The sequence below is a fragment of the Phaenicophaeus curvirostris genome, chromosome 9 (assembly GCF_032191515.1).
Source record: "Phaenicophaeus curvirostris isolate KB17595 chromosome 9, BPBGC_Pcur_1.0, whole genome shotgun sequence".
NCBI classification, from domain to species: domain Eukaryota; kingdom Metazoa; phylum Chordata; class Aves; order Cuculiformes; family Cuculidae; genus Phaenicophaeus; species Phaenicophaeus curvirostris.
Window position 1 is genome coordinate 2067158 of NC_091400.1, and position 22262 is coordinate 2089419.

General features: G+C 40.6%; 1 protein-coding gene across 4 annotated transcripts in view; it reads right to left on the reverse strand.

Moving 5' to 3' along the window:
• The window catches only part of LOC138723838 (VPS10 domain-containing receptor SorCS1), a 269305-nt gene that overhangs the window by 164218 nt on the left and 82825 nt on the right, over window positions 1-22262 (reverse strand). For all 4 annotated transcript variants that reach the window (XM_069863214.1, XM_069863216.1, XM_069863215.1 and 1 more), the window contains exon 2: window positions 18649-18716. In XM_069863214.1, coding sequence (XP_069719315.1) covers window positions 18649-18716 — 68 coding nt within the window. The remainder of the gene's footprint in view (window positions 1-18648; window positions 18717-22262) is intronic.

Genomic DNA, 22262 nt, shown 5'->3' on the forward strand with positions numbered 1-22262 from the left:
ACTATCAAGTAAATTTCTCTTGAAAAGGTCAGTTTAACATTTAACAGGAGGGCCCATTCCAGACAAATTAGAATTTGCTCCACTTGTTTCCAGTGCAAACACTTTTCAAGCCAGCTTCAAGGGAGGCATGTCAATCAACACAGAAAAGTGCCAGGTGCCCAAGGAGAAGGTTTGCTGATGCTCCCATAAGCAGCCAGCCCAAAGGCTGCTCAGACACATAAGCAAAACTGAAATAGTCTTCCCTCTTGTTCAAGGACTGAGGCTGGACTGGAGCCAGATGACACCAAGGAAAGTAAAGCAAGCAGAGCTGGGGGAGCTTCAGCAAGCCCCGACCAGTCAGACTTCTCATTTCTAATTGCTGCAGCAACAGGAATGCAGTGGGAATGACCTTGTGTGCTATAGACAGGCTGTTGTGCATGTGTCCTTTGAACATTTATTATTGCTCCTGTGTTTGTCAGAGGCAGTTCAGCTGGGAAGAGTGGCTGCTACCCCAGGAGGCTGTGCTGCCATTCAGCAAGACCTGGACAGGTTGAAAAGCCAGGCAGAGAAGAACCCAATGAATTTCAACAAAGGAGTCCTGCTCCTAAGGAGAAATAACCCCCTGCGCTGGTGGTTGACCAGCTGGAAAGCAGTTCTGGGAGTCCCGGTAGACAAGTTAACCATGAACCAGCAACACATCCTCATGGCTATGGTGGTCAATAATATCCTGGGGTGCATTAAGATGAGTGCAGCTAGAAGGTCAAGGGAGGATACCCTCCCTCTCTGCTCTAGTGGGATCATATCTGGAGTATTATGTCCAGTTCTGAGCTCCCCAGCCCCCATCCAAAAAAAGGAACTACTGGAGAGAGTCCAGCAGAGGGCTATGGGGATGATTAGGGGACTGGAGCATCTTTCTTACAAGGAGAGGCTGAGTGAGTTCAGTCTGTTCAGCCTGGATAAGAGAAGACAGAGAGGGGATCTCATCAATGCTTATAAATATCTAAAGAATGGGTTTCAACAGGACGGGGCCAGACACTTTTCACTGGTGCCCAGTAACAGGACAAGAGGCAAAGGGCACAAAATGGAACAGAGGAAGTTCCACCTGAACATGAGGAAAAACTTCTTTACTGTGAGAGTGACAACACAGGAACAGGCTGCCCAGGGAGGCTGTAGATTCTTGTTCCTCAGAGGTATTCAAACCCTGTCTGGACACATTCTTGTGCAACCTGCTACAGGTGAATCTGCTTTAGCAGAGGCGTGGGACTAGATCATCTCCAGAGGTTCCCTCTGACCCTGACCATTCTATAATTCCTTCCATACAAATCACCTCATACTTTGGCCCATTCTTACACTGCAGCAACCACCAATATACTGAAATTAGTTTCAATCAAATCATCTTACAGCAAGGCAAATGTCAAGATATAGTCATTCTCAAGTGCCACAAACCTTCAAGTTAGAAGCTACCTCCATCTTAAGAGACCTCTCTGAGTCACTCTGCTACTTATTATTGTTGGCTAGTGCTCTCCTTCAGCCCTTTGAACTCTCCTTGTGTATATGACAGACGGAGATGTTTAATAATGCAACTGCACTCATGATTATGGAGAAGAGTAATAGATTCACCAGCACAATTTGACTAATCAAGCTGACGAAGTGATTGGGTTCAAAAAGGGAAGGACTCTCCCAGCAGTAGTTCATTAAATAAAAATGAAATTCTGCACATTTCCAGTGTAACAAAAAGGATTTTCTGGTCCATAAAAGGGAAGATACTCTAGCCTGGATAATCTCAACTATCAGCAAGATATAGATAATAAAAATAAGGTATAGGGTGCAGATAAGACTGGCTTGGCCTTTCTAGTTTCACCTCAGAGGACCAGAATCAAAATATGCAAAGAGAAAGCTGTGCAAGGAAAACCCTTTTACCTACAAAATCATTTAGGCCAGGTGATTGTAGATTGACAGGTTTTCTTGTAGCAGTGGAGACAATCATGGCTTAGAGAGGGCCATGACAAACCTCAAAAAGTGAGCTAGGTTTTGTGCGAGAAATGTGCAGATGCAAGAAAAAAAGGAAAGCTACTTTAAAAATGGAAAGCTGAGTCATCCTCACACAGCACAGCAGTGGTCCCATGAAATTATCAACATTGTGTGAGGTTTCTGAGAGTCAAGAAACTCAGGCTGGGTGGAAGTATGAGAATATATTAAGTGTACTTTTTTGTAGGAATGTTTTATTTATGAGAGTAGAACAGAACTGTGGGAGAGAATGAAACAAAGCTCATGTAATTTTTAAAAAATTATTATTTAATAGTAAGGCTTAATTGGAAAAATCTTAAATTCATTAATGGATAAAAACTAAAGGGTTTATTAGATTCCTGAGCTGCTAACAATTTTGATAAAGGACATTTCAAAACGATGTATAGGAGATGCGATAGATGTGGGGCTCTTCTATTTGTTCTAGCCTGCTTTGTTTGCTGTAAGAATAGACTTAAGATATTTAAGAGGAAAGCTGCTGGCAAAAAGAACAGAGGAAATAAGCAAGAAAAAACATGGTTTGGGAAAAGCCACCCCTTAAATGGCATTTAAGTATCATTAAGGGAGAGATCAGGTAGAGAAAGGGGTTGAGGATGAAGGAGCAACTGTGTCTGCAGGAGAGGAAATGAGTTACAATTCAAACTAGATCAAACCACTCTGAAAATCCTTCAGGAGGTCATCCGAGACAAACGATCCCATCCCCTGTAAAAAGCCACCAAAGAAGGGGCTACTGGCCCAAGGCTGGCTTTATAGCTTGGTCACTGATGTGGGAAGAGTAGAAGAGGGAACCCGAGAGTGAGAGGCTGACAGATAAATTGCAAACTCCAAAATTTCTTGTTGCAACACCAGGTACAAAACCCCTTGCTACAAAAAAATTGCCCTGAACTACTGTACCATTGGATATACCAGCCATGCTTTTATCACCTTGAGATTTACAGTAGTCTTCCTAAATGCTTCCTCCTGCTGCTTAAAACAAAATAAGCTTCAGTATGAGGAAGTTTACTTTTGTATTCATCAGTGGTTTACAGATCCCCAAAAGAGCATGTGTTACCAAATTTCTTCATTAACATTGATAAGCATCAAAGAACACAAACTGAATTTAGGCCAAGATTCACAAAGATAATTGAATTCTGCAGGACAGACATAGCCAGCAACGCTGGGAGCTTATTGAAAACACAGCTGGTCTTGGGACCATGAAACACTTACATTCCCACTTTTACATTTCAGGCATTTACAGTCCTTTGGGAAATTCCTGTGAAGTTTTCAGAGGGATGAAGATGTTTACACCATTCCCAAATGTGATGTTGCTCAGCTACCCACAAGAAATGAAAAGCCAGGGCAAAATCTGAACCTGATTGAGCTCAAATGTATCTTCTGAGGGCTGTGGCAAAGTGACCAGGAAAAAGAACTTTACTCTGTAGAGAAACAGAGAGGGACACAAAAAAGTGATTCCATTATCACCCGTGGAACCAACCTTTTTGCCTCCATGAATTAAGGCTATCGAGCTGGATCAGAGGCTGAACTGTCTTCAAACACTGGGCTTGCACATAATGATTAACTCCTCGCTCATCTAAATAAAACCTTCAAATCAAACATCTCCTTTGGGTATCTCAGAAGGGAGATACTCACTCAGCTAATTAGACACAGTTGTCATAGCAGCTAATCAGCATACCTAGATTCAACCCAGTGATTGGTACCAGCTGGGGAATCGTTTTAAAATGAACCAGGGATTTAAGAAAGCACACCTTTGGGACCTGCTTGAACAGAAGTCTTTAGCTGACAGAGCAAAAGAAGATGCAGGAAACAAAGCAGCAGCTAAGACTGAAGTTTGCTTTAGAAAATTAGGAGTGAAGACAGGCAGAAGTGATTCTTGTGGCAACTGATACACCCATCTGACCTGCAGCAGTGGTGAGCAACTCAGTAGTAAGTGTCTACTTGAGGGGAAGAACCATTAACTAAGCATAACAAATTATTAATTCCAGAAAGTCAGCCTTGAGTGCAGCAAATGACAGTGCTGGAACACAAACAATAAGTAAATCACATATACCCCTGCCTGGGGACCAGAACTAGATCTCTGTTCTCCATCTCCAAATAAACCCACTCCTAGTCCATTAGTTCAACTAATGGAATGGTCTTTTTATGCTGAATGAAGACACTATTTATTTATTCTGTTACTCTGGCAGAAAGGAAATAGTAACAGTGCCTCCTCCTTACTACATCTTTTTATCTTTTCTTCAACTTTTTTTTTTTTTTGCTTTTTTCTTTTGATTAAAACATTACAGAGCTATATTTAAGATACAGCTGAGTTTCTGAACACACTGTTCTGTGAGCTCAGTGAAGCTGCAGCAGCAAGTTTGGGCCTTTTAGCAGGACTACTGGCAGCTCAAGATCTGAGCAGATGAGATTCACCTCCCACAGGTCTCTGCCACAGCTGTACACCAGTGTTTCAGCCACATACCAGTCACAGCTGGTGACTCAAAAATCAGGGCAACCACCTGCACCTACTACACAAAACCACAGAGCAGGAGAGGGGCCACGGTACCCTGCTGCAGAGGAGCAGGTGCTAGGCTTGGTCAGGAGACTAACAGTTATTGTGGGATGCCTGGTGATTTTCTCCCTCTTTGTCTTCCAGAGAGGGCACAGTGATCCCAATAACACATTAGCAAGCACAGCAGGCTTAGCTGGCTATTGATCAAGCTTATTCTGACACAGCACAGAAGCTGCCAATCAGATTTTTAAAAAAATAATAATAAAAAAAAAAAGTCCGTTAGCCTCAGTCAAATTCTTCCTTAGAATTTACTTCTGTCTTAGCATCTCCAGTCCCTTGGACAACAAGCCTAGTCATACTGTTAAGGCACTCAAGTTTGAATCTCCATAGACACCTCTGGTTTCACTAATCTCTGTTATTACATTCAGCCCCTATTCACACAGTTGAAATCTTTCCTAGGAATCAGATACCAGTAGTAGGTGGTGTGAACTCTTCTGAGAAGTAGGACAGCAAGCTGTGAGCCTTTGCCTGATGTGCCAGCAACACTCCCTTCCCCAATGCACTCACCTGCCTGCTGGATCCACCTGACTTGGTGGATACTCAGCTGCAACAGTCCTAGTGCAAGGGCTGCTTTCCCAGGAGGCACATTATTGCTAGGTGCACAAACAAACAGAAAGGAGCAGACCATTTCACAAACACTAACTCCATTTAAAAGAACTTTGTGTACTTGCGGATGGCACAGAAAAGACAAACAAATCTGTCATTAGACAGGAATAACTAGTAATGAGTCTGATCCAAAGCTTACTGAAATCTGTATCAGCTTTTCCACAGATGTAATGACAGTTTACAGGAGAGTCTGTTATTGTCATCTACAATTGCATAAAAGGCTGCAAGAGGTTTAGTAATTGAGAGGACAAATGTTTGACATCTGCACTTAGCAAAATTCTCTGCTTGTTTGTGATGCTGCATAAGAAAATATAAAGATACTGTGCAGCTTTCAGAGCAAGACACAAAACTTCCTCAAACCACAAAGGAAAAAACAGAAGCAAGGAGGCCAGAGAAGCTGTATTTTAGAAAGGAAAGGAAGGGACAAAGCTATGTGGGAGGACAGGATGACAATGCCCAGAAAGATATTAGGACATGTACATGATGACTGTCAAACGCAGGCCAAATGCACAAGTTAAGGCTCTAAGGCATCTTAGATGCTGCTAAATTTACTCAGCATCCTTCTTCCCTTCCTGGATGGATTTGAGCTCATTAAGTGCAGAAGTGATGGAAGACATCAGTTTCTACATGAAATAAAACAGATGCCAAAATGAATTGAATTATGCAGCCAGCTTTACGCCGCACATGTACTTTCTCTATGTGTCAGATTAAGCTATGACTTTCTTCGTGTTTTCCAAAGTAACAGAGGGCCTTCCATCAAGAGCAGATTCTTAAACTTACTAACATAGGTGTCAACACTCAATCTTTTAGCAGATTATGTAGCTCCTGCCTAAGGGCAGGTAGACACAGTAAGTGTTGGTATTATCCCATGCATGACATGACCTGACCCACCAAGAGCAATGCTGACAATAACTACATGATTCCCTTTCTCCCCGACTTTCCCCTCCATCAGTGAAAAGATATTTTGCAGCCATGAGAGGCTGATTTATCCTATCGGTTGGTGAACATCTAGGCCTTAAAAAGCTAAGGCTGATTTTCAGATTTCATTCTCAGAACAGAGAGGACACAGCTTGATAGAATTTTAACTCCCTATTTCTTCCTTTATGACCAAGATTTCTGCAGGTACTTTTGGGGAAGATCTTTCACATGGGAAGTCGATCTATCAAACAGGGAAGGAGGAGGTAAATTCATTTCTCTACATCCCACTTAACCAGAAGAGGGCGGCACAGTTATCACTAGGTTGATTCACAAAATTAAATAATAAGCCAGCAAGTCCCCACTGTAGGTTCAGGTACAGTAATTAAAAAGGTATCACTGATGTGTTCAGCCAAGTGTCCTGAGTAGATGAGTGGTAAGAGTCAAGGTCATTGCTACCTCTCTGAAGAGAAAAATAGTTCTGAGGTGGTAGTAACAATATAGCCAGCCTGGAAGCAATAGAGAGCATTCTTCTTACAAACTCCCATTTTCTAGTAAGCAGCACGGTACAAATTTATACAGCACAAGTTTACTAAGAGTCAAAATTTTTCCTTACTGCTTAATGGAGCTTTCCAAAGTCATCCCTTCTACTTTCTCAATTCATTAAAAGGATAAGGCAGCGCTAAAAGAGCTATCAATAAAACTCAAAAGACATTCTGTTCTCTGTCTACCATATGGAGCGCCCTGCCCTTAAGGCTACACACAAGTCCAATTTTGTATCATTTACTTCTTCATTTCCGTGGGGCACTCCATCCAACATGGGCAGCAGCAAGTTCATTTTATAAGATAAAATACAGCTGGGTGAATTTGGACTTCACATATATAAAGAGATGTAGGGAAAAGAAACTGGATGGCTAAAGGCACAGAAAAATGCTCTGTTCTCGAGCATTAATTCAGCTCTTGCTGCAGCTGACACAGGCCAACAACCACCTGGTGCTTTTCAGCTGTCCCCAATTCTACATGCTAAAAGTTTGTCTTGGTTCAAATGATACATACATTCTGAGAAGGAGAAATAACCCCCACATAAACACACTCACCAGCAGTAGTAAATACCTCTACAAAACACTTCTGTTCTATGTAGTACTGGAGCTGGAAGTCAGCATTAGCTGGAAGGCTACATCAGGGAAGCATCACACTCTTGGCCTTGTTCTTACACACTTTCTTCTTTGCTGCTGGTTCACATTGAAAACAAGGTACTGGGCAAAGCACATCTTTGATTTGATCCTCCCTTACTCAATGATCAATTCCTACTGACTTCATAGGATTACTTATAATGAAAAAGGCTACTCCTAGTTGTTATAAAAGGAATAAATAGTCTCAGACCTTCCCTCAGCTACATGAGGCATGCTTGGACTCTGGATTTGATTTGGAAGAAAGTTGCAACATGCAGTTCTTCAATCACTGGAATCCGTCTTGTGAATAATTGTAGATCTTTTACCATATCAAGCTAACAAAAATCCACACGCTTTCTTTTCTTTTCAGAGCACTAATCACTATTCCAGGAGTAACTACACATCGGAGATAATCCACACACATAAAACTGGCTATTATATCTCTATACAAGTTTTTCAAAGCAATTTCAACAGAAATTCTGCAAATTAACAAGCCTTGTTGACTCCAAGAGGTTTATTCTATCTTCTTTCTAAAAAAATTGACTCAGCAGGCTTCTGAGACAATAAAGAGCAGCTGAATGTAAGAGAAACCAACTGCTCAACCCAATGTCTTTTTAACTATAGTAACAGAAGGGCTGGACAATGAATTTATACTTATTACAATACTGACCGTTATTTTATAATGGGACACAGATTCACTATACTTTATAGCTACACTTACTGTATTTCAACCACCTTTTCTGTTTACTTTGCATATTGATAATACTGAAAAGCTAAATGATAATAGCAGCTATCAAGATAATCTAAATTAGTAAGACAAGCCTAACAAGAAGGGTGATGCTGCTTTTATATCAGCAGCCAGACATCATTCCTGGAGCACATGGACAGCTAGTGGAAAGTAGAGCAGTTGGACTCAGATCAGTGAATTAATACCACTTTCTACAAGCAGAAGAGCTGACCTCCCCATGCAACTGCTCTAAGCTTAACCACATCTAATCATCTTTGCCTCAAACACTAGATTTCCTCCCCAACCTCTCTTCAGTACTTGTCATTTTTACCTGGCCTGGCAATCCTTTATCCACCTGATTCTACCATTCATTATACACTTACTTTTTTTCATTTCCCAATTCACTATTCTTATAAAATAGACACTAAACTTGGTCAAATTGGAATTTGAAGCATTTACTATATGAATGACCATAGAGGGACATTTCAGACTTGTCTAATTTTATATCTCTTCTTTAATTCAATTCAACATTTCACCAAGTTAGCCTTGATGCTGAATTAGGTAATTCAGAATGAATTAATATAAAACAATTATCTTAGCAAAATGGATATGAGTAAATTCAGCTATGAGATACAACTACATCACAATAGTAACACTTCCATTGACTACTCTACGCAGATTTCTGTGCTACCACACCATCAGGGTGGGCATCTCGTATCAGAGCCAAAGTCCATTTAACTCAGTGCCCCGTGTCTGATGACAGTCAACAACAGCTAACTATGTAAGACATCAGGAAGTGTGAATTCTTATTTCCTCTAAATACTCTCCCAGCCTCCAACAGTTGGGATTCTGTGACTTTCTGGGCCACAGATGGCATCCTGTGAAGGCATATTTAGATTGTTTCTGGAGAACAGAAACATCCTAAACAGTATGATGCACTGTCACACTTTCCAGATCTCTTTCAATTCTGCCCAGAAATCCCATCCTGGGTGCAGAGTTTTGTTGAAAACTGCATGTTGTCAGAGAAAGTTTTTCATGCCAAAGCAGTGTCTTAAAAGAAACATTCTGCAGTTTTAACTTCTTTATTAATTCAATTCCTGGCTCCTTAGCCAACGTAGCCATTGATCAAAGCACTCCATTCTAGTCCCTTCAAAATGGGACAAGATGATCAGTTCTCTGCATATTCCAGCTCCTACACACTATTTGATCATAGCTTTTCACCATGCTCTAATTAGACAGCACTTAGTACTGTAATACAACCTTCAGCCCTTGTCCTACTATTATGCCTTGGACTAAAAACACATCCCTTCAAGTGATCTCAGCTTACTAAGTAACCCATTTGCCTCACTGTGACTACCTCAGGTCTCTTTATGATTCGTTACCCTGCCTGTCTTAAAACTTCAAATTTATACCAGATTTATTAGCAGACTAATGGCAAAAAACACCCTATCACTGCACCTAGAACTAACCTTGCAGAATGTCATTAGAAGTACCTCACCAGGGGAGGATACCTTGCAGCTGACTCTTGATACACATGAATTTGCTGATTCTTGATTATTCCTAACCAAATTTATTGCCATCTAATAGCCACAAACCCACAGAGCAACAGAACACCAATCTCCCAGTATCCTGTTCTCTGAACCATACAGCTCTTGTATCACAGTAAGTTTATTCATACTCCTACTCACTGAGATCACAAACTGGGCTAATTAGCTCACAAAGAAACATTAAATAAGAAGTGGAATCCCTGTTCTGAATCCAGGGCCCTTCTGCCTCAATCAAATTCCTGTGTTGAGGAAGAAGTGTCAGGAGATTGACAATAACTCCTCCAAGTCTCTCCTAAGACTACATTTGGCTTCCAAATGCTGTTGTGCATCCTCTTAATAAAGCACTTAGGGAAATAAATCAAAGGTTATTAAAACACTTGTGACATCACACTTGCTTCTTTGAGTAACAGCTACGTCTAGAATTTGCAGTACATGTGTGCTGAGTAGGCGGTGGACTTTAAATAAAAAATATATTGGCTTCTTCCTCCTTTGGCTCCTTTACCAGAGATAAAGCAGACTGGGATTGTAATGTGCTTTTCTTACAAAGGAGTTAGAATTGTGAAAGCTGTTAACATACAAAGAGAGATTACAAAGAATAAGACCATTTACCTTTGAAAAGGGAACACTTAGACGGGAAATTTACTGAGGTCTTTAAGTTTCTTTCTTACCACCTCCATCGTGACTAGCCTCTAAATTTTATGCTACCTCATAACAAGAGAGCACATCCTCACTCTAGCGTTGGCAGGGAAGGCAAGAGAAATTATATTTCCACAATGCCTGCAGTCAGTGCACACTGCTCACACTAAAAGGAGGTCAGAGTCTTGCAAGCCATGGATGTGCTTACAGGAAAGGACCAATAACTTAATAGTCTAATATATGTAACATTTTTATGTAGGTATTAACGTTAACATGAAAAATCATCAAAATTCATGTTTCAGAGCGTAAGCTGATTTCTCTAGCAAAACTATCCCAAAGGAAGTAGGTTTCTTATGGAGAGTTTAACACTGATAATAGCTGTCATTTATTGGGCACAGCAGGAGGCAGGCTAGGAAAAAAAGCAGACCACCTCCTGAAAACTCTAGCAAGAAATATACATTTAGAGAAAGAATTGTGCAAAACCTTCACATTCTTACTTAATTCATAACATGGAAGGCTAGTGCTTCCACTTAGTCACTGTTACCGTGGGCCAAAGAAGTAAAATAGCTGTAGTTCTCCCTCTCTCACCTCCCAGAAAACAAAGAACAAAGGAGCTGAGAAGTTACAAATACAATTAGGGGGGAAAATTGTTTCATATCTTCTTAAAGAAACAACTGTTACAAGCGAGTTTCACATAGATTTCATTTTCCTGCTATCTCTAGTGCTTCTCCCATCTAGTAGCTCTTTCTAGCAATGCCACTTGTTCCACTGTCATGAAACATCATCTGTGCTGATTTTCCTTTTTTTGGAAAGAGAACTGACTATTTAATAGGAATGGTTTATTAATGTCATTTCTCGCCCTTTTGCAAGGATTAGCATCTGTTTGGGCAGAATCCAAACTAACATATCCCAAACTGACCTAAAGATGACAAACCCATCACGCCTGTAAAGAAATCCAAGAGTTACTTAAGGTCATAGGTGAGAATATACCAGAAGTTTGGCTTGGTAAAGCATATGCCAAATCTCTGTTACACTTCAGTTGTGGATGGAGACTGTACATTTATGCAGCTTTGTTTCCACTCTAACTCTTCCAGGACTGTTTTTTGGGGGGGGTTGGGGTTTTTTTTTTTACTAGGCAGTTTTATCCAAAACTCTCAGCTCATATACTGCATATGGACAGGTAACATAACTCCATTCTCCATACAGGAATGGTGAAGAAGCCTCCCTACATACAGTTTTGGGCAAGCTAGTACTCACAGCTGTGATTCTCATGCCACAGTTCTGAACAGAAGATGCGTTGCTTCCTACAAGCAAGAACAGAAATAGAGGAGACAAAAAAAATGTGTAGTTTTCAGCCTCCTAGATTGATCTTTTTGGAGCTGAAAGAGCCTGAGACAATGTAAACACACCCAAACTATCAGTAAGAACACAGTGACTTATTGGTAAAGTGTAATGGGAGCTTAGACCTGTCTACAGCCTCCTTTTCTCCTTCTGTCTTTCAGGAGGGTTATTTAGCACAAATTTTGTTTGGCCTCCCATTTGTCTTTTACCTTATTTTAAAAAGGTTTTGTATTCAAAGGTGGAAGGACAACACTGGCAAAATTTTTACAGCCCCTACCAGACTGGCAGCTAAGTGCCCTGTAGATTTTAAAGCCTGCAGCTTAACAAAAATCTCTCAGGCACTGAAGACCAGCAGTCAGAGCCTGCAGGGGAAGACTGGCAGCTTTTAATCAGTGACAGGGAACCTGTCATCTCCTCAGAATGTCTTCTAGTATGTGTCCTGTCCACTCAGCTGTGTTTCTCTCTTATATATGGGAAACAATCAGGTTCCCAGTTAGCTCTGAGGGAGTGTCTTCCCTCCTCCTGTTCTGCCTTAGGAAAGGGATCAGCTTCATAGCATTGCTACCGTGAAAGAGTAAGACCATCCAATTTTATCTAAAGTAAATAAAATCTGCATTTGTTCACCAGCAGAATAGAAAGATAGTGCAACAATCAACATTCAGCAGGTTTGCAGGAAAGCCAGGTCAAGCTTCTGCTTGACCTAATCAGAACCACGATCCAAACTTCAGCCTTTGGTGTGACAAAGCAGTATCCACGTGTCCAATTTGCAGAGAAATCTGCCACATTCCAATTCCCCTACCATCTCACCCTGGTTTTTTTTTTTCCAGTCAAGAAAAAAGGTCTCAGGAACCAAGTCTGAAGAACCTTATGTTTCAGCTTTCCCACCCATACAGTATTTGGAGACATCCAATTTTTTCCTCACCATGTGAAAGCCAGGAAGAGGGTCTTTCTTCCATCACAGAAAAGCTGAGACTATGAGCAGCCACGTGACTCCAGAAGCTCAGGCTTGAAGGAAAAACGAGGAAATGAATAGGAACACATACACAGATATGTACAAAGTCTGGAAATACAGTAGTAAAACCCATGTTAATAGAATGAAAACTACTGCCTTTCTACAAATATTTTGCCTTGGGGAAGACAGGGTATCAGTCTCTCTCTCCTTAAGTCATTTAATACAGGATACATGTGGCATCTCTGAATTTCTATCACTTATCTCAGCATCTGTCACACGTAGACTACCTATCTAGATTGCAAGACCATTGAAATGAGGTTTTACCTTCACATCCAACTACACAGCACACAGTAAAATGCAAGCTACTGAAATTCATGCAACTTCCTTTTAGAAGAAGCTCATTTGGGAGGTAAGGGGAAATAATGGATGAAAAAGAGAAAGAAGGCTTTTTACTTTCCATTGGCAAAGCACCGTATCAGTTTATAGTGCATTACAATTGATGCTCCTAACTGACAGGACACATCTTCATCCACCACTTAATGCATTTTACCAGAGAAATGACTCAGTGCGATAGCAGGGGCAGGATGCCAACCAGGAAAGAAAAGTTCCTGAATCCCCATGTCTCCTTCAATCCTTCATAAGGGGAAGTCGAGCTGTAAATTAATTCTTTGCTCACCAGGAATTGAGTCTCCTTCAAGCTGTCCCTGTCATACAAGCACAAACCTTCTCAGCACTGAGCATACACATGCCCTCAGCAGCACATCCCAACGACAAGAGGCAAAATGAACCTTCCTTGCCCTAATTCTTAAACTGCCTGCGAAGCACAGTAGTCACTAACAATACTGGTGCATACACACAAATCTGGAGTCTCACCCAGTGTCATTGGGCCTTCCTAATGAACAGCTCATGCACTGATGCCCTACTTTTTATTTCCCCACTCGCTAAGTCTGGCACAACAAAGAAATGCCTGATACTGCTGTGCTGAGAACTGTATTGTGCTCTGAGGTGCATGAGCCATTGGCACAGTCTCACTCAGGAGCTGGATTTGCTATCACTATTGAAGACACATGTCAATTAATCATGGGCTTTACTTGATCTTTTCCAGTTTGCCCAGTTATTATATTATATGACATGTTAAAGAGCTCAGAAAAAAAATAAAACCACAAAAAAGGGACATTCCCAAGCAAGTAGCTGTGTTTTGGTGCAAACAGTAGTCAGTTTATGCTGCACAACAAACATACCACTGACATATACTTAAATATGCATTTTTACAGCACAGTTTCCAGATGTTTTACTAACTCCTTCCAAAAGAGACCTATTGACATGTCTGGCTCTCCTAGTAGTAACAATAAACTTTGAATATTTGCCTGGGCAATTACCAAGATGCAGAAATATTTGGAACCTGGATCTGAAGACCTTAGAGATCAGATCTCAAGCTACTATAATTCACTCAACTGTCACAGTTTTTTGTTTACCAAAGCTCAGCCCCAAATACATTATTTTGGTTTTGTGATTAGTAGAGGATATATCCCTCTTAAAAGGTAAGTATAATTTTACCCAGCTTTGCAAAATGAAGAGCGACTGCATAGATGTAAAAGGGATGGAAATATCAGAACATAAAAGGTGTTTTGCTTTCTGTTTATGAACTAGTCACTACCGTGTTGTTCGTCTTTCCTATTGCATATCAGCTCCAGTCTAGCTTGTCTGCAGTTATTACACAGCCACAACAGACAGATGAACCCTGTGGACTGGAACCAGAGATAATTCTGCTTTTTTACCAACATCATTTGCACAAACAGGTATAGTCTTGGAAAAAGATGTGCAAGTTCATCTTCTAATTTGCAGAACAAGAATGACAAACTGCATTTAAACACTGTATGTCTATAAAGTGGTATAACACTGTGCATCTGTTATTTACAGTATATTGATAACATATGTCAGCATTAATATTCATTCTGTTGATTTACATGCTTGTTCATGCAGAAAATGGATTAGGGTTCTTCTTGATTTACTTGATAACGCTCCTACATTTCATGACTGGCTGCAACAGAAAACATTTTTAATATGCTTAATAAATTTTCATTGTCATTAGTGCTGAACATTTTATCCACGCAGACCAGGCAACGAGGAGCACATCACTAAATCCTCAAACAAATATGATCCTTCAAAATATCAGGGTATGATCCTTTAAGCTATGTCAAGGTGGAACTTACTTGAGATTGATTAAACAAACACACATTATGCCACAAAATGCAAGGGTTATACTGGCTCTCATTCTTCAGGGAAGGTAAGAACATGGTAAAATTCAGTAACATTTAAGTTTCCTGCTAAACTAAGATCAATTTAAGCAGCTTAAGCATAAAAAACACAACACCACAAACAACTATTAACATCCCTTGCTTTACATATAGGGAATTAAAGCTAGATTTATGTAAGGACTAGGTATTTTTCAGAGTCCTCAAGGTTCCCTTAATGACATATGGGCTAAAGCTCCCTTGCCACACAAACTAGGAGCAGTGAAAACATGCTGGAACTGTTAAGCATTCCTAAACTGGGGAGCTCAGAGTTCAGGTACAGTGTGGGAGTGTAGAAGCATCATCAAGAACTTCCAGAACTAACAGAACAAGAGATCTTGATTTGAACATAAATGCTTTTAAACCAAACAAACTCTACATCTTTCTATTTTCCATCTGAAAACTTTAATTACTGCTACTTTTACAGGAAATTCCAACTAATCCTTACCAAAGCAGAACTATAAGACAACAAGGAGGTGGATGGCAGTACTCATTTCCTCAGGGGCTTTAGCGGCTGACAAGCAAAGTGTCCTGCACCTCTCTCCAGAGCATGATATTTACACAAACTGAAAAAAAGATTAGTCCTCCTCCACCGCTGTCTGCAGCTCATGGATACCATAGTTACTATTCTGACATTTTTATTTATCGGAAACATAAGCTTATCTTACTCCAGTGGTAAAAAACATCATCTCCTAACTCTCACAGTTTAATCCTCTTTGTGATCTGAGAGATAGCTAGGAAAGGAAGAGAAAAAAATCCAATACACTCAGTTAATTGCTCAGTGACAGATAATTTCTTCTCCTTTGTTTTCTTCCTCTTCTATAAAAAGAATAACAAAAAGTAAATAAGAAGTCCTCAACTAAAACTATGGCATAAATCTGTTCTGAGGATAATAGTGTAATTAAAGTAAGGCCCAGCCTGGCACAAAATCTCATTTAGCGTGTACAGAAGTAGCAGCTCACTTGCCATCCAAAGCCCAGAGAGCACAGAGCTTTAACACTCTAAAAGATGGTATAGATTTCCCTCATCTCTTTTCTCTTACTGTATTTCATCCCTTTGTGTCTGTCACCAGTGGTCTTTTAATTCATCAGTAGCTTTAGATGAGTGATCTCCATCCACTAGTGCTGCAGCCAGCTGTAGCTGAACTGGCTGAAAAATTACAGAGAAACGTCATCTTAGCAGGTAGTAACGTGTTCATAAAGACAGATTCATATCTCGTAGGTGATGGCATAGTTGTGTTGTGGATGGTTGCAGTCCCAGCAGTCACAAGAATACTTAAATCACTCAACTACACCCTCAAATGACAGATGTACTTATAACCAGCTAGAGCATAAATGACTTGTATCTGCAACATGTTCCTAAACAGCCCTTCATCATTCATCAACCTTTTAAGAATGCAGTCTGCACTGGAGGTGAGAGCGGTATTTCTTTGTCATGTATTCAAAACAGAGATTCTTCTTCAGCTGTGGGTATCTGCAGAACTACCTTTCTCCTCTATCCTTCAGAAACAGAACTCTCGACATCAGAAATCAGACCAGACATGAGATTATACTTTCTTCCATTCCCCAGTATCTAGAGGCATGAAATAAATGAACATCCAAGACATGTTTTTCCCCTTCTCTCAATCCTACTGGTTTTCATCCTTTTTAAACATACAGGGAGATTTAAATTAACATGTCACTTAAGCATTCAGGAGGAGCTACCGCTAACAACATGTTAGGTACTTTAAACAATAAAATGCCAATCCTGTTATTTCTTTCCATCACACCAAGAACAGAGAAGCTATCCTGGGATCTTCACAGGGATTTTTATTAGTGATCTGAAGATATGCCAGCACCACGAGCAGGGATCTATAAGAAGAGCCAGACTGAGTGCAGAGAATGATGCCATCACCTGAGACTTATGTAAGGCAGCAGGACTGAGGAATGACAATGAAGTGCACTGGCAACCTTCAGAGTAGTCATAAAAGCACTGAAGAGCTGATGAAGAACAATGGAGCTCTGCAAAGATAAGGAGGCTCATTTTAGCTATCCTGATTCTCTTTCAACATTTCCCAGCCCAAAGCACTTGCCCAGGAATTCTGGATGGTTGCCCATGCAACTGTAAATAAGTCCTCACAAGTGGCATGTGCCAAGTGAACCTCGATCCAATAGTTTCAAAGTAAAGCAAGCGGTTCCTCAAATAATCCATGGAACTCCTTGCTCTAAAATGACACAGGTACCAAAACTTTTAATACACTTCAAGAGATATTAGGAAAGTTAGATCATGGGATATTAATCTCCTGGTACATACTAAAACAAACAAAAAAATTATTCAGATCCTGATAGATCATAAACTAGATTGAGGAAGAACCCTAAACTTCAACCCTAAAAATTAATTCTAGGGCAATTCTAGGAAGAAGTGTTAAAATATGTTAAATCTACTCATATATTCTTTCTTAGACTAATTTTTTAGTAATAGGAAACTAGGCAATCAGGCCATCACAATATTGTTAATCATGTTCTGACATCAGGACTATGTGGAGTCCAGAAAAGTGCACCACACTCACCACCTCTAGGAATACTATATTGCCTGAATTCCAGCTTCTGGTGCATCCTCCGCTAACAATCCCATATTCCCTTCTTTTTTAACATTGCCAAATCCACAGCCGTTAAAGGCCCTTTACTATGGTGTGCACATCATAATAAAGACACAGGTAGTAGAGAAAATGGGATTTATTTTTTCTTATCACAAGTCATAACAGCAGCATACATGAGATAGAAAGATCTGATTATGCACCCACAGTAGGAGGAGAAATCATTCATACAAACCCACAAAATACTAATACTTTTGAGTGCTCCGGTTGCTGTTCAGAACAAATCCTAAAAGTTTTGTGTTTCTTTAGATTTTGGGGGGTTTATTTGTGGGAGGTGGAGGGTGGTTTTTTGTATGTTTTATTTCTTCAGGCTAGTAGACAAAGCACTAGCCTGAGTTCAGAATAAGCTCCGTGTCAAATCCCTCCTCCAGCATTCTCTCAAAACTGTGCTCAGTTCCTTGAACAGAAAGTTTATTTGTTCTACTTCTGACCCAGAATTCTTCCTTGGAAATGAAAAATCTTTCCTCAACAAGTTTATTCTGTTTGTTTTGAATACCCAAAGTTTTCTTGTATTGAGACAGTATCCTATCCACCTCCATCAATGACCTGCATACAAACCCTCTAGACCTCCACCAAAGTTTCACAGATGGAACAAAAGTACCACTAGAGCCACGTGAAGTAAACACCCCTTAAATTCATTTTTCAGAGAGATAAAAACAGGCAGCATCTCCTCTCATTGAATCCAAATAACAGCCTTAAGAAATAGACCACGGCTCAATTCTTTCCTTCTGTTCACAAAGTGCAAGATACGCTTTGAAATCATGAAATTATCAAGGCATTGCCCATAAATCAGTCTAATAGTCAACATCATACAACTGGAAATCTGTTATCTGGCACTAAATACTTTTGGTTCTCAACAAACAGACATTGACTAATCGCTCACAGGTATTCCACCGTCTTAGTAGCATTGACATTTCATAAGGATCTTTTAGGCAGTAGACAGCCACGAGATCCTTCATTATAAACAGGGACTGAAGCCTGTCAAGTTCTCCTAAAAATAAACCAATTGCTTAATTTGATTTTGAATAAGGTGAGAAAGGGGAAATTAAATGATAGCACATCCATGAAGTACGTTATCTTGCTGAAACAGGACAATCAGACTTCAGCCTCTTTGTCCTTGGGTATGAAAGAACAGAAGTGAGATAGAGGAAGGTTTCGCTACAAACCTTCCAGCACATTTAAAAAAATCTAATTAAATTCAGTAAAAGAATTGTATCAGGCCCTTCCTATTTAAGTAAGGTGGTAATTATTAACTCAATTTATCTCCTTACCTCCAAAGAGAGCTTTCTGTGATGCTTCCCAGGTTGTAGTCATACAGCTTTGTCAGAATTAGAATCACCTGAAGGCAAAAGAAGAAATCATGGTTAGTCTCAAACAATTACAATCTCATAGAACTGAAATGACCCCAGGGAGGGCTTAAGTTTACTTCAATGGGTGCTTAACATAATTGAATGAATTGTTAAAAACATTTGCTTAAACTGACGTGGGAAGTATTTGCAGAGATATACGTTGAGCCAATCAGACCTCTTCTTGCTCAGCTCCTCTGTGTGGTATCACCAAGTCTGTACTTTAACCCCAGGAGGCAGAGTGCAGTGGGAAGAAGCTGACATGCTAGACAACATTTCAGGATACAAGGTGCCTGCTGAATGCAGCAGAAATAGTGATTGCTTTCTGCTCTGTTTCACAAGCACTGAAACTGCGGATAGTTTTCACAGCTGTAGTGCACTGATAACCCAGTGGCCTGCATCCAGTCAAACTCCTCCTGGTTGTAGCAAATCACATAACAATGACAAATGATTACCAGTTTTGGCCTTGGAGAATCATACTGGATATTAGGAGAAAATCTCCATGAGGAAAAATAGTTCACTGTTGGGACAGGCTAACCAGAACATCTGAAAAGCCTCCACCCTTGAAGGTTTGTCTGGATAGACAAAGCCATGGATGACTGGATCTATAGTTGGAGATAACCCTGCTTAGAGTAAAAGGCTGAACTAGGGACCTCCAAATGCCTCTAACCAACAACACTTCTACGACTTCAGTGAGAAGTTTTAGATTTAGCCACAACTGAAATGCTTCCAGGTTTAGGAGTTTTATTAGCTCTTTTGATAAACAGCCTCTCCCTCCTGTCAAAACAGACACCTCTAGAATAAAATTATCTTACCCGGGGGAAGAAAGCAATTTTAGCAAAAGGAATTTCAAGCAAAACATTTCAGCCTACTCTTTTGTTAATATCTTACAAAAAAAAAAAAAAAGTACTGACTTTCATGATGATGGGCTCCTTAAACAAGACCTACATTTTGGATATAAACTACCAGGCCATTACTACTGTTACTAATTTATTCTGCATGCCCCCCTGCCAGGTCACTTTATATCCCATTAAAACAACAGTAAATTAAAGAGGCACAACACCACTTATCTGACAAAACCTCCAATCTATATGCCTCTATTATTTTCAGCCTGGGTTCTGAAGAAATGAGGTTCACAAGCTCCTCTGATAACACTGCCAACTTCAACCAGTCTGGAAGAAAACAAACGACTTGAGAGAATTCAGTCCTTGTAAGTTGTGTGCAAGGTGGCACCAGCGTGGCAGAGGAATAGCCACGTGGCTTCTTGCACCAGGAGAGAAGAACAAATCTCATCACTGCCATTTCTGAGGGCAAAAGCCATCCTACCTCTCATACACTGACAGACCCAAAACAGCCACATCAGGAGCTGCCTCCTTCCAATAGAATCATAGCATCACCAGGTTGGAAGAGACCCACCGGATCATCCAGTCCAACCATTCCTATCAAACACTAAACCATGTCCCTCAGCACCTCATCCACATATACACTCAGTATATAAGACAGACCAGAGAAAGCATAGCCGTGTGGGAGCTGAGGGCATAAGCGAGCACGTAGTTACTGCAGTAGTAGAAGGCGTAGAGGACAGAGCACACGCATCTGAGACATCAGTTTTTACAGCACAGCTCTTAAATCCCTCATAGCACAAAGAAAGGCTGCCCAAAGTATTTCCTCCCTGCACCAATAAAATTCACATGCAGCTGATGAGGGAGACACAAGAGGTATGTGAAAAAAAAAGAGTGGTTTACCAGGGCTGACCATCACCAAGCAACCTCCAGGAGGAAAGCAACCTCCTTTATTATCTGCTCCCATTTTTATCTCCTGCTATGCGTACTTACTGCTTTATGTCCAAAATTAGAGCCTCATCCCACTATCCATAAATAACTGACTGCAAAGTCAGGCTATTCAATGCAAACTTCATCAGACAGAAGACAAGGCAGGGGGAAGGCACCCCAGCATTGTACCTCAGTGACCCCACGCAAACAGTTCCACAGAGAAATATCGAAGACTGTGGAAAAGCATCCCCAGGGAGGTGCCCAGTGCCCCTGAAACAGCTCCATGGTGACTCCTAAGGACAACACACAACCACAAAGATAGGGGCGGTTCATACAACAGTCATGACCCCTCCTCTGCTCCCCAGGGCACCCTGACATGGATATATCCCCTTCATCCCCCAAAGAAGACAACCCTACTACCATCCACCAGTGACATCCCCATAAGCCAGGACATCACTCTTTGAAGAGGTGGCCAGCCTGCGCAATGGGCCAGTCATGGTGTCGGATGGCAGAGCCACAGTGGGCACAGGCTTCATGAAGGATCGCACCAATTAGGGCTTTGCAAATGCTGCATTTCAATCTCCACCCTCCTAGGAATGCTTACTGGTGATAGCAGGGTAGCTGTCTCCTCCAGATACAGAACCACATCACTGCTATCCCTCACAGCACCCTCTGAACAGGTCTATAAACCCCCTACTTGACAAATAAAATTAAGGGGGAAAAATAAGGAAGACGAAGAGTTTTGCACATAAAGACCTTGTGAATAACTACTTCCCTGATGAAAAGCAGCAGTGAACTCAATGAGGTTCAGTGTCAGCCTGCATGGAGAGCTGCCTGGAGACTTTCCAAGCAGTGCAGGAGTTGCACACACCCCCAGCTTCAAGCCTCCCTTGGATCTGGCAAAGCAGCCAGACAGTTGCTTCTATCTTTTTCCAAGCCTTGTTTGTCTTCTTTTGGCCCTCTCCTCCTCTGCTTGCCAGAGAAACCAGAGATGTAAATGACTAATGAATATTTCCCCGAATGAATATCTCAACATCTGGTAGTTTTAGAAGCAGATCTCAAGACAGCAGGCATAGACACTAGGAAGAGTAAATAGGAAAAACCATGGAGTTTTCCCTCCATTCTTTGACACTGGTTGATGTAACCTTAGGGAAGATTATACGAGAACCACGAATCACTTTCCCCAGCTGTAAAACCCAAGAATAAGAATCAGGCTAATTTTATTGAATACTAAGATTAGCACTGTGTAATTACTTGTGCTAAATAGACTGAGAATTATTTTCCACAAATTACTTAGATGTTTATTTTTTCCGACTGAGGAAAATTCAGAAATCTCAAAACTCCCATGGAAAAAAATTCTCAATGGAGTTTTCATCTCTTCGCTTGAGGAAAAAAAGATTAATTGATATCCCAAATAGAATATGAAATTACAAAGAAATAAAAGTACCAACATGAGGAATCAAAATATTTCACTTTCAGAGAACTGAAACATCTCTTTTGTTCTTTTTTATTCCCTCAGAAATTTCAGGAAAACTCACACAATCTTAGAGTGCAGTTGACGTCTTGCAGCCAATGCAGGAGAAAACCCAGCTATGTGCCATTTTTGATAGCAAATTCTAACAATCCTTCTGAAGAGGCACCTTGGACCCATCCAAATATGCATGTTAGCTGCAGACCAGTGACATCTATACCCTAAATAATATTCCTATATGCTGACTTCTTAGTAAATTTAGGATAAAATCTTAACATTTAACATTTCCAAAAGCT